The sequence below is a fragment of the Neomonachus schauinslandi genome, chromosome X (assembly GCF_002201575.2).
Source record: "Neomonachus schauinslandi chromosome X, ASM220157v2, whole genome shotgun sequence".
NCBI lineage: Eukaryota > Metazoa > Chordata > Mammalia > Carnivora > Phocidae > Neomonachus > Neomonachus schauinslandi.
The window spans coordinates 15,350,112-15,363,592 of NC_058419.1; the positions used below are offsets into that span (position 1 = coordinate 15,350,112).

At 40.9% G+C, this 13,481-nt stretch overlaps 1 protein-coding gene across 1 annotated transcript in view; it reads right to left on the bottom strand.

The window, feature by feature from the left end:
• The window catches only part of HTATSF1 (HIV-1 Tat specific factor 1), a 16,826-nt gene extending 3,351 nt beyond the window's left edge, over positions 1 to 13,475 (bottom strand). The window contains exons 1-7 of the mRNA XM_021684696.2: positions 13,301 to 13,475; positions 11,395 to 11,575; positions 10,701 to 10,748; positions 9,735 to 9,889; positions 7,402 to 7,565; positions 6,367 to 6,466; positions 888 to 977 (exon numbers count right to left, since the gene is read on the bottom strand). Of these exons, the coding sequence (XP_021540371.2) occupies positions 888 to 977; positions 6,367 to 6,466; positions 7,402 to 7,565; positions 9,735 to 9,889; positions 10,701 to 10,748; positions 11,395 to 11,575; positions 13,301 to 13,435 (873 nt within the window). The 5' untranslated portion in view covers positions 13,436 to 13,475. The remainder of the gene's footprint in view (positions 1 to 887; positions 978 to 6,366; positions 6,467 to 7,401; positions 7,566 to 9,734; positions 9,890 to 10,700; positions 10,749 to 11,394; positions 11,576 to 13,300) is intronic.
• Positions 13,476 to 13,481: the final 6 nt, after the last annotated feature.

Sequence of the window (13,481 nt, forward strand, 5' to 3'; positions counted from 1 at the left end):
GGGGGGAGGGGCAGAGGGAGAAGCAGACACCCTGCTGAGCAGGGAGCCTGATGCAGAGCTTGATCCCAGGACCCCACGATCATGACCCAAGCAGAAGGCAGTTGCTTAACCAACTGAGCCACCCAGGCGCCCCAAAGCTAGCTGCTTCTTTAGCTTAATCTTGTCTATCAAGAACCAAGCACAATGTCCTTGGAAATGTTTCTGCTGACAACACCGTCTAAAGAGAGGCAAGATGGTATAGTTGTTAATGAGTGTGGACTCTCAAGTCAAATAGCCCTGGGATTAAATTCTGGCTCTGCCACTTAACAGCTGAATGACCTTGAGCAAGGAGCTCGCTCAATCTCTAAACTTCCAGCTTCCTCATCTGTAAAATGGGTATAATAGTATCCACCTACCTCAAACGATCATGAGGATTAAATGAGGTAACACATAAAGTAGCTCATGTGCAATCAATAAACAGCGACTCTTTTAATTATTGTGCGTCGATCTTGGAAGTACAAAGAGTAAGAAGGGGAACATACAGAAAAATACCTTGCTTGATCGTTCTTCTTCAAACACGGAGGAGGAGAATAATTCACGAAGATAGGGAAAGGTGGGCAAACAGGGAACCACAAGGTCTCACACATCTTTCTTGTACTTCCTTTCATCTGATTGTATACTCCAGAGTGATAATAAAGGGAAATCACCAAGGCATACCAAGTCCACCAAAGCCCTGACTGCCGATCCACGTTCATCTAATTATTGCTAACAGATGACTACCACAAGATAGCAGACCTACCATACAAAAACATGAATCCAAAATTTGGGACATACGGCCATCTGGGAATGACTTATCAAATGGAAAGAACAATTGCTTTAGGGATCATTTGTCTAAGCCACAAACTTACATCAAAGAGAAGGAGCTTCCTAATTTGTCCAAACTTTGAACACTCTACTCGAAGGTCTTCTCTGATTTCATTCAGCACCAATGGGTCATCCTGCAAACATACACACGATTAAAACAGATCTGCCCCCTTCTTTAAACACAAACCCTGAGAAATCAAATTTCTTGCTTTGACAACAAACCAACGTACAGAAAAAGGTTTTACTTAAAAGTAGTTACTCTTGTCTGCAGTCTACAGAATTTTAAAAAGTCAAAACCAAAGGACGTTGGACTAGCAAGGCTGCAGCTGCTACCCCAGCTGGAGGAAATGGCTAAGCATGGCAGGCAGCAGCGGGACCGCGCTGGGGCAGCGGGGAGGGGGCAGCGAAGGGGGGGCTGGAAATCCCAAAGCACAGCAGCTGGAAGGGCAGGAAAGGTCCTCTGGCACACCGGAAGTCAGACACTGCTAATTCCTCTGTTCTGCACGGGCATCCTGACTGTACTGACCAGAGCCCTCTGCTTTGGGTTTTGCATAGATTCCCATTTACAGAAATGCTGTAATGGGGAGCGACATATCCCTTTCACTAAGATAGTTCTTTGTGCCTCCAAGATTCTATTTTAACTCACAGGGTAAACCTCCCTTTTAAGGATTCCTGTTCATCTTGTCTCCTACCACACTGCAACAGAACCACACAAATAAAAGAGCTGCTAAGAAGCACACAATAAAATACATTCTCGGGGCGCCTGGGTGGCTCAGTGGGTGAAGCGTCTGCCTTCGGCTCGGGTCATGATCTCGGGGTCCTGGGATGGAGCCCTGCATCGGGCTCCCTGCCCAGCAGGGAGTCTGCTTCTCCCTCTCCCTCTGTCCCTCCCCCACCCCACCCCCCATCCCCACTTGTGTGCTCTCTCTCAAATAAAGAAATAAAATCTTAAAAAAAAAAGTACATCCTTAGCTGTTGCTTTCTTGCAACTGTGAGTCTATTAAGGGCACTCAAGTGTTGCTGCTTCTGGTGGTCTTGAGTGCGGGAGGAGGGGGGCCTCTCCACCCCACAACAAAAGGGTGTAAGATTACCTGTAGGGATTAACAAATCTTTCCCCAAGTCCCAGTGCATGAAAGGGGCTCATCAAATGTTACATTATCAACTTGAATTTCAACTACATACACATATAAACAAAACATCCTATATATGAACTTCTACTGAAGTAGACTTACGCTTTTTAGGAAACATTTAACTTCATCTTGCTCACGGGTTTTTATTTTCCTCACCAACTAAAGAAGAACTGCAAAGAACAAAAAAAAAGTGCCTTTTCCCTCCTAAAGTTCTCTCAAAAAGCAAAAATAAAGAGCTGGTAGGCAGTTACTGACATCAAATTTAAAATAAAAGAATATCCTATAAATCTGAGCCTTCTAAAAGTACAGCTGGATTGCCCCCACTTATAAAAGCTCATTTTGGAGAAGATGCTGTTTGTTTTATATAGATTTGTCAGCCTTGAGAGGAATGGGAACGGGAGCATAAAAGGCACATGGTGGCCTTGAGGGGTGTGTGTGTGCGCGTGCGTGCGTGCGTGCGTGTGGTCGGCTCCTATCAGACTGTGTGCTTTCTGAAGGCAGGAATCTGGTCTGAATGTTTCGTCTGCCTCACAGAACCCAGCACAGGTGTTTCCACATGGTGAATAGCCAACAAAAAGCCTTTTCACAGTTAGAAAAACAATTCCCAATACCTTAACTTTATTCACCAAGGGAAATCAGGATTATAGTAAAAACATACAAAATTGTTTCAAAATATTTAACAAATTTAAGTGTGACTCCACTGTGGGGCAGGGGCACCACTCTCTTCATTTCTATAGCAAAGTCTCAGTGTTATTCCTACAAGCATATCAGATTTTAGCCAAAATCTTCCTACACTTCCGTTTTCATTTATACCAACCTGAAAAACTAATATAGCCTCACTGCTGTGTAGTAGCCTGAAGCTTAACGATAACAATCCCCTCCTCTAGGAAAACTCTTTAACATAGCTAAGAACGGAAAATTGCTCACCACAACACTTGGCAAGCGATAGACTTGAGATGAAAATCAGACAGATGCACTGAAACCTCCTGCTCAATACTCCTCATTTCTTTTTCGGGGTGGTGTTCTGCTTTCCCAGAAAGAAATAAACCGTATTTCTCACTCCTTTCCAATCTAAACCTACACTGGCCACGACGGTGGCCACTAACCGCATGTGGCCACTGAGCACTTAAAATGTGGCTAGTCCCAATTGAGGTGTGTTCCAAGTGTGACATGAACACCAGATTTTAAAGATTTAGTACCAAAGTGGGGGGGGGGGGGAACAACGTAACTCGTTAATGTTTTTATATCACATGCTGAAATTAAAACTATTTTGGATCTATTGGGTTAAAGTTCATTATTAAAATTAATTTCCCCTATTTCGTGTTCTAGTTTAACTGTGGCTCCCAGAAAAATTTAAACTACCCGTGTGGCTCACATTCGCTTTCTGTTGGCCAGTGCTGGTGGACAGAATGAGAATCCTACCTTTGCAACACAGTTCTGGTTCTTCACCTCCTAGTACTCAAACTGGCCAGGCATGCACTTTTATTTACTTATTTTGTAAAGTTTATTGATTTTTTTTTTAATAGTAATCTCTATACCCCACGTAGGGCTCAAACCCACAACCCCGAGATCAAGAGTCATACACTCTGCTGCCCGAGCCAGCCAGGTGCCCCCAGGCATGCCTTTTTAAATAAGGCTTTGAATTAAATACTGAAAACCCTCTGAAGTTACATTAACAATATTAGCCTTCGCATTGTTCACCCTGACACCAAAGAGTACTTTTAGGTATTTTGCTTCTCACACGGGTCAACTGTTTGTGGAGTAAAAATATATTTCACCCCCAGCCCCCCCCCCCCCAAAATCTGGTTTCTTTCTGACACCCCGGGGAACCTGACAATTCAGTTTTTGTTTTCCACTACAAAGCTCAATGCTGATGACTATTCTTTCAATTCACATGGAATCTTTCGTCAAATCAAACACTCCCCCAAAACGTCCAACAGCACGTTTTCTGGCTGCACACCTTGGTGACGAGTCATATAGCGTCTACACCAGCGGTGCCCAACAGGACTTGCTGTGGTGACAAATGAGTATCTGCATTATCCAATACAGAGGGCTGGTACGACTAAGGAATTCCATTTTTAGTTTTCTTTCATTTCAGTTAAATAACCCCATGTGACTGCAGTCTACCCCACTGGATAGTCTACTATGGTGGACAGATTCATACTGACACACTTTGAAGTTCAGGCCCACAGAGACCCGGAACAAAAGCTAAGTTCTTTCCCTTTCTCCCTCTGCCCTCCCCCCCCCCACCCCGTGCACGCTCGCTCTTCTAAAAGTAAATAAATAAATCTTAAAAAACAAAACCCAAACACATAACGAGATCCCTCTGTCTGACAGGCGAACAAGGACAGCACCCGGGGGTTTCTCCGGCCATAAGCTCTGAAGCCCATCCCTGTCCTCTCAGCTTCTGAAAAGAACACTTTCCTTCATTTGCAAAGATGCTCAAGAGAAAACGTGTTATCCGCGGAGTGAAGCAAAGGACTCTGCCTTGTAACAGGACTCTCATTCAATCATTCTTTCACTTTTTCTTCATATAAATATTGAGGGTCTGTAAAATAAATACATATTGAGAGTCTACTGTATGCCAGGCAGAATTCTAACCACTGGGAATATAAGAGCAAACGAGGGAGCTCCTGGCTCTCACGGAGCTCACATTCTAGTAGAGGAGATCCGATTATTTCGGATAATAATAAACGTTATGAACAGTTTTTCAAACTGGTATAAAAGAAAATGGAAGTCTAAGAGGACTTTGGCTAAACAGGGTAATTTAAAGCCTCTATAACTCCAAAGTAAAGTTTACACTAAACCAGTAAGAGCGTTTGAAAAAAGAACAGAGAATTTATAAGCATGAACCTTCTGTCCTTAAAATGATCCACGGGAGGGAATTCGTAGGGGTCAAAATCAAGTAAATGTGGCGTTCTGGAGGAAAGAATAGTCATTAAGCTCGGAAAAACGAAGTCTGCACAGTGTGATCGCCAGATTCAAATTAGGTGGTCAGTGAGCAAAGCAGGGGGCAAAACACAAACACATATGCAATTACACAACAGGCTTCTACTTACCGAGGTTCCAGGTAATTTGAATTAAGTTTGCATTAATATTCACATTCAAGCGTTACAAGTATGAAATGCGTGCATCAAGGATGTCAGGTCATAGACATTAACAGGTCATGTAATTTTAAAAAGCCCATTATTTACATGGGGGATAAAATGAGATGAACTGTAAGAAATCTGGAGTTGTACCTAGTAGGCCAGATACCCTGATCCAGCTATGTATTCCTTTCAAATCCCTACCTGGCAGGAAGAATGTTTCAAAAAGTGTTTTAAGATTCTTCAGAATTCTCCTCAGAAGAGACATCAAATGTTACAAATTGACCACATGTATCTCTCCCCAATGACCTCAAAAGATACACAGACCCCACGGTGCACCGTGAACCCTATCACATCACTATTGTCTGGGACGGAGCTCCACAGATCACTCTGGGGTCCCCTCCAAAGGGGCTACAATGAAACTGCTGTTCTCACTGTTTCAATGCACAGAAGGAGTAAGAGGGGCTTCAGGTGCAACTAGATCACTTATAAACCTGGAGTTGTACAGTACATTTTTTTTTTCTCATGTAACTTGTTATCTTTATGGTTACTTGTTGCCTTTCTCTCTCCTGTGTAGCTGGTGGTCATTAATTTCAGATTCCAGGCAGAGAATAAAGCCTTGTTCTTCCAAAAATGCTGCCATGGGTCTGTGGGAAAGACCGACAAGAACAAGAGGCAGAAGGCAATACAAGGCGCTGGTGGTCTAGGCCTCGCACGCCTCTCGCACCTCTCCAGCTCTTCGTCCTCTAGTCACTTTCACTTGATGTTCTTAGATTTTTAACATGGACGGTAAGTATTATAAAGTCCTCCCAATAGCCACGAAGGCACTGTGTGCAAGTCAGATCTCGAAAAGCTACCGTCACCAATTAAACATTGGGAGCTGTATTTTATGAACCTGGGTTTTTTAAGGATCAGGTCTGTAGCACCAAAGTGAAGTTCTCATTTGCAAGTGTGAAATGACTCCCCACCGAAACCAGCCCATCCTTGTGGAAATGCACTCAAAATCCACAAGCAGTGCCCAGAAATCGTTCAGTGATTATATTTTTAATGATTTCTTCAAGTAGCTGTCGTTTGCGGCCACAGTGTGGGTGTTAACAGTGTTCCCTGGGGAACAACTACAAGAACCCTGGGCTAAACACGGGAAAATCCAAACGCTTCGATGGACTCTTACTTAGCTCTATTTTCCTACCTTGCCAGCTACGTGGATGTGTAGGATGTGACAGGAGAAACACGAGGCGAGGCAAGCTTTGGGCTCCCTTGAAAGAAAGCACATCAACGTTTCCATCAGCGGGAATATCACCTCCTACCTCAAAATCCATCGGATGGAACATATTTTTGATGATGACAACTCGCTCGTGGCGCATTCGGGATGGGCCGGCTCGTCTCTCAGGTCTCCAGTCCAACTGCCTAATGCGATAAAACAGGAACAAGAGACTGAATTTTGTTTCATACTTGTGGGAGAGGAGAAAAGGAGTTGTTACAATCATCCTCTGTCGGGTACTTAATGATACTAATTATCTAGTTTAGTCACAGTACCCACTGGGAGACTTTCGGAAGTAGTAACATTACTGGGTGGGTGAAAGACAGACCCCGTGTCTGAAATCCCCAGAATGGATCTTTTTTCAGAACTGAGGTCTGGTTACAAACATTCCAATGAGACTCCCGTAAAGTGCCGGTTATTCAGTATTTATGACTATCTGGTATGTACGACTACACTTTGAGGGCAAAAAGTAAGTTCAAATTGTATTGGTTTTTAGGCATTTTATGATCACAAAGAACAAACTGCATTGAAATATGTACAACTACTGTTACACAATCTTAAATTTTATTGCTAGGTGTTTACATGAAATTGGTAGGTATCTAGTCTAACTATTCCTGTAAAAACTATAGGACATCACAGCTCAACTCTTTTATGATCACTGTATCACTGGTTTGAGCACAGTGTTAGAAATGTTATTAGAACTCACTCTGATAAAAAAAGTACTTAACGCTTTAGCTCCCCGTGTAGCTGATGTCAATTCACATCAAAAATGAACTAACGGCTCTGGTATACAAGCCTAAACTATTTTATTTAATCTGCTGTTCAACTCCTTCCAAAGAGATGGCCTTCTCATCTCACTGAAGCCCATGTTATATCACAAATACACACTCCAGAAAAGAAAAACACTGCCACTGGCAGATCATCCTACGGTGCAGATTGATGAAGGTTTCTGATGATCTAACGAAATTCTTTGAAAACAATTTATACGTACATTTGATGAAACAAAACTAGGGGGCTATCCCAAAAACACACTCTAGGATATTTATACGAAATCTTTCAAAAAGGGAAAAACAACACAAACTTCTGTTGCAGAGACAGCTTTTTCTTGTAGTCTTTGCACTTCTTCTTCTTCTTTGAGGCATCATATTCCCCCTTCAGCTGAAACTTTGCCACTTCAACATGTAATTTGTAGCCTCTAATTTCATCTTCATCCAAGAGTTTTAACGCAAGATCCACAGATTCCCTCTTTATAAAGGTAAAATGAGACAGTCAGGAATTTACATGCTGAAATGAAACTTTGGGAGGTTTTTTTAGACGAACGATGACTATACATACAATAAAGATTTCATCATAACTACCTCCTTTGAGATAAAGAACTCTAGGCTGCCTTATCAGGAAACCTGCACTCTAGACACAGCTGTCCTCAACCAGCTTTGTGAACTTGGGCAAGTTATTCAATTTCTTCATCTGTAAAATGGGAAGAGAAATGCCTTCTTTGCAGGGTTCTTGACAAAATCAAATGAAAGAATGCACATAAAGGATAGAGACTGGCATACAGTAGGTGCTCAATAGATTACATTATTATTGGAATAGTAGTATTGCCTCTTCGAGTCTCAATTTCTCAACGAGGCAAATGGACTTGTGTGACTTCTAAGGTACATTCCAGTTTAAAATTCTAAAGTATTCCTACTCAAAAGACTAGATGACTCGAGGAACTGGGAATAGCATAGCCAGCCTTTAATTTTTTTGTTCACCAATTAAAACGTAGGTCTGTGATATAGTGTGAAGATGATTATCTCACGACTTGTACATTAAATACATCTGTGGATTCTGGGTTCTACACAAAGAGGGCAGTTGTCAGCCCTATGCAGAGTCAAAGATCTGAGAACCTGAGGAAAACAAAAAATAACTGAACTCAGCTGCACAATCAAATATGGATCTTAGAACAATTATATATTTTTAAAAGATTTTATTTAGAGAGAGCGCGCGTGTGCACTCGAGCATGTGAGCATGAGTGGGGGGGAGGAGGAGCGGAGGAGGAGAACAGAGGAGGAGGAGGAGTAGAGGGGGAGGGAGAGGGAGGACTCCACACTGAGCATAGAGCCCGATGCGGGGCCCCATCTCACAACCCTGAGATCATGACCTGATCCGAAACCAAGGGTCAGATGCTTAACTGACTGAGCCACCCAGGAGCCCCTTAATTATATTTTTTTGGAACTTGATTTACTGGTTGGCCAATCTTGCACTTTTTATCAAGTTACTCAAAACCCCACTTTTCTCTTTAAAAAATTAGAAAATCCAATCAAACTCCCTAAGAATCTGTTCACAGATTTTTTAATAGCCCTTGAAGAACTTGTAAAACTCTCAAATCTCCTTGTATTTGAAAATTAATAACTACCTATAACGGCCATTCTCACGGATGGCCCATTCACATTCAAGAACCAGATCCAAAACGTATCTTCCAAAGAGCTGTCAGCTTAACTCTACCCCTTTCCGACTTCACTGAAACGTTTTACACTCACAACACACCTGTGGTGTTGGTACTGTTGTTTAATCACTTTGATTTTACTCTGTAATTATTTTCACTTTCCGTGACATAGGTACACGTCATCGTTGTGCACATTTCTTCTGTATTCTGCAATAATGCATAAAACATGCTCCTAAGGTGAGAGATGTTCCAGAAATGGTGACTGCCTTTGACACTGAGCTTTCCCTGTGCAATTAATTGATGGTACCATGAATACGTAAAGTTCTGCAAATTTCTATTAATAGCAACAATCTCTCTTCTCTCCCATTCACAATACATTTCAAAGCAGTAAGCATAGCTACCACCTCCTTTATGGTCTAATTCAGGGCTCAGAAAACTTTTGTAAAGGGCCAGTTAGTAAGTATTTTAGGCTTTGTGGGCCACGTGGTGTGTGCAGCAACCACTCAACTCCACTGCTGAAACACAAAAGCAGCCATAGACAAATGAGTAAATGAATGAATGAATGAATGTGGCTGTGTTCGATAAAACCTTATTTACAAAAACAGGCAGTGGGCTGGAGTTTGCCAAATCCCGGTCTAATTCATTCCAGTGGGTAAATAAAATGTTACCGGCTTTCTTTTCTTTGTGGATTTTTAAAATGTGTTCTGAGTCCTAAAGAGATCTCTGCAGTGAGAATTCTTTTAAGACACAAGAAGCACTTCAGTCATATAACTTACATAATACCTTGGCCTGATAACATATTTTCCTACAACAAGTAAATAACCTCACCAATGCGATACACACAGGCACAATCTGAAATTTTAGTTTTCTTCATATCCTGTTTTGAATAGTTCTCAGTCTTGGTTATCATCTATATGAAATTACAGCCCTGGTTCTTGAGTTAAAAAATGAAAATACAAGAAACTTATTTGACCACGTTAACTAACCTTCAGATAACAGCAAAGACCATCTCCTTTAAGATTTCCTTGATTATCTTTGTAAAGTTTGACCTTAAATTCTTCCGTTTGAGGATCTCTCATTATAATGCCAAACTTGGACATGAGCTGTATAAATTCATCCACTGTAATGTCTGGAGGCAAACCTGTAACATTAGGGAAGAAAATTATAAAAGCATGTACAGTAACAGTGAAGGTTACTTAAGCATTCTACCAATTAGAAATCTACAACTTAGGGGCGCCTGAGTGGCTCAGTCGTTAAGTGTCTGCCTTCAGCTCAGGTCATGATCCCAGGGTCCTGGGATCGAGCCCCGCATCGGGCTCCCTGCTCCGCGGGAAGCCTGCTTCTCCCTCTCCCATTCCCCCTGCTTGTGTTCCCTCTCTCGCTGTGTCTCTCTCTCTGTCAAATAAATAAATAAATAAAATCTTTAAAAAAAAAAGAAATCTACAACTTAGATGAGCACAAGTTTGATTTTCTAAATATATGTAAAAAATCTCACACCTATAGAATTGAGGAAATTTCATGTTTTAATATATTCAAATATACATTAAACTCATGCTTTGCTTAAGCCTTGTATCACTGTGGGAGCAAACTGCCATAAGTTACCTAAAGCAGACAGAATGGATGGCATACAAAGTTACACACTCACAATGTTTCTTAGTTTTGTTAGTAAACAAAAATGTATCCATTACAAATGTCAATAGCTGAACAAAAAAATGACACAATGATAAAACACAGACTTTAGAGAAGCTGAAAAGTAAAAATCACTTCGTGAAAAATCTCAAAATCAAATATTTTCTACTCTAAATTTGTTTAAGAGGTGGGGGCGTGCCTGCCTGGCTCAGTTGGTAGAGTGCAACTCTTGATCTCAGGGTGGTGAGTTCAAGCCCCACGTTGGGTGTGGAGCCTACTTAAAATAAACAAACAAATAAATAAAAATAAAAGAGTATACGTACCAGACACATATACATTTGTATTTCTGTCTTCTTCAACGTGAAACCATCCTAAAAATCAAAATTAAAAAAAAAAAAACACATGCAAGAAAAGGTAAGAGTCCCATTATGAAATCTTGACAATGTACCAGTTTCTTGAAACTTCCAGGACTCTTTTCTTACCCTTAGAACAAGAGAGACTAACTCAAATCACTGTCCAGCTTTCAAAGTATTTGGATCTTTGGACACTTAATTAGTTTCAGAGCCTTATCTAAAAAAGGAGAGCTAGTTATCTTGGTTCTTTATGATTCTGCAACTACCTTAAAAAAAACTCATCCTTGCACTGTCTTTAGGCCTTGCGTGCATAAGTTGCCTCTGACTCCAATCTACTGTGTTAGACATGGCCAAGCTGAGGCAAAACTGCCTTGAGTTCAATTTAATTAAACTCAAAAAACTGTAAGAAAATTACCTTACAAACAGAACTTTTGATAATAGCTCTATTTTGCAAAGGAAGAAACTGAGGCACAGAATTGAAACAGCCTACCCAAAGCCCACAAATTAGTGCGGGAGCCAACATATGAACCCAAATAATAATTAAAAAAGCCCCTCATCTTATGATTCCTTCAGAACTATTGTAATTCTCCAAATAGTAACCATATATACACACACTAACATTTAAAATTTTTACATTCATGTTTTGCAAGCTAAATCCACTTGCCTGATTCGGCCTTTCTCTTTTCTCCCCTCTTTTTGGGATCACTGGGTTCAGGGGTTTTTCTTTGCGGAGGTTCTTCTGCAGTCCTAGCACTGACTTCTTGTACATTTGCAGTAGAGCTAGATGCCCCATCATTAGAAAAGCCATAATTGGCCTGATATGTAGCAATGAAATCTTCAGTGATCTAAACAAAAAATTCAGCACACACACATATATAAATTCAAAATTGATTTCTTCCCATAAAGAGTTTACACTGTGTTAAATTTCAGCATATTTGGTTATACAATGGAACACAGAAGTGTTTCTGCAGATAACAGTTGTAGTAAATAGTGTAAATGCAACAATAGTCACCATACACAGAAAATGTGCATAAAATGATTAAAAAAAAATAAGACATGGGTATTTGGGTTATCAAACACAAAATTCTAAGATACTACTGGCATTTTAAGTGATGTTGGCGAGTTTTCTAGTTGTTTCATTTATAAATCGCTACCTCTCTACAGTCTACTCGACTAAGGCTACAAGTACATACAACAAAGGAAGTCAGGTAACAATAAAACAGAACAAAAACCAACAGTCAACTAATAATCTAACACCAGAACCAATTTTTCTTTTGCTATAGAGATACACAAAAGTATACACACACTAAATATTTGAGTATCTGTATGCAGTGAGCACGCAGAATGGAACTGATTTGGTATATAGAGAACAGGGCTATAACAACTGTAAAACTAAATGCTTATTTTACCTCCATCACTAGTTAAATCACACTATCATTTAGTGTCAGAAGAAACTAAGAACAAATTCAACTCACATCTATATTCCCCGCTTTCAGGGGGAAAAAAAAAAGCACAGTTGCACAATGAAAGAAACGGGAGTTCTTCCTTTATTCTGGTCAATGTTACACACACACAGGAGTGGGGAAAATTTTAAACTCAAAAGTTTCAAGAGGTATGGGCTTCCATAGCATAAAAAGATAAGCGTCACAAATGAATCCATTATCAGACTATTGTTAAAAGTCCTCAGAAACCAAATCTGCTCTGGAGCTGGCACGACCAGTACAAGCAAAATAATAAATTTAACAATGTGGACGGAGTGGGGCATACACACAAATACAAAATGGAAAATAAAAAAGTTGAAATAAATAATTTTAAGGGTAACAGTCGAATTACGCAATGGAGACATGGTTTATATTACCAGCTTGCAAGTCGATTACTGTGCTACTAGTATCTTTTTCCACCCACATGAGACTTTGATTAACAGGGTACTTTTACCAAAAAGTTTACAGAACCAAGTTAACACCGGTTACGCTACTTTCAAGCTGGAATAAAATACTTAACAATTTCCAAGCACTCTAAACAAATATACATAGATCTTTTCCACGCCATATTCTGTGCCGGTGGTTATATGGTTCAAACACACATGCCCAGGGACAAAACTGGATAGGAAAGAGAGGTGCAAGACAAAGTTCAATCCGTAAAGAGATACACATGGCTACTCTTTTTCAAACAGAGAAGCTGCCTTTTGCACAAAGTATATAAGCTAAACAAGTATCAGAATTCCTAGGATAAGTGAGGTTGGCTATCTGAGATTAACAGCTACTAAATTTGCTCCTGGTGTTTTTCCTCTTTGCAATAAAAAGCAGTCATCAATGCAATAACCAACTGTGACCTTCACAGACAAAATTAATAAGGCATAGACAAGACTTAAGAATTAAATTACATTTAAGACATCTCCGTAAAGATTTATGTTTCTCTACACATCGGTTCTGCAACAGAAACAACAAAAAGAAACGTCACTATCCATGGGGCTCTAACTCAGGACCTCAGCAAAGAAAACGGAAAAGGGGCGCCTCGCGAGGCTGGCCAGGCGGGCCCGCTCTGCAGTGGCGCCCGCGCCACTCTCCTACCTTGGGGAACCAAGCCTTCTTGTCCAGGTCCCACTCGTACGGGGTGTCAGCCGGCTGCTGCCCGAAAGAATCGGGTTCTCCACTGGGATCCTGCTGGGTGTCGCCGTCCTTGGCGTCGCCGTACAATTCTTGCATTCGCAACTGCTCATCAAACTCGTCGTTCCCATCCAAGTTGTTGCCG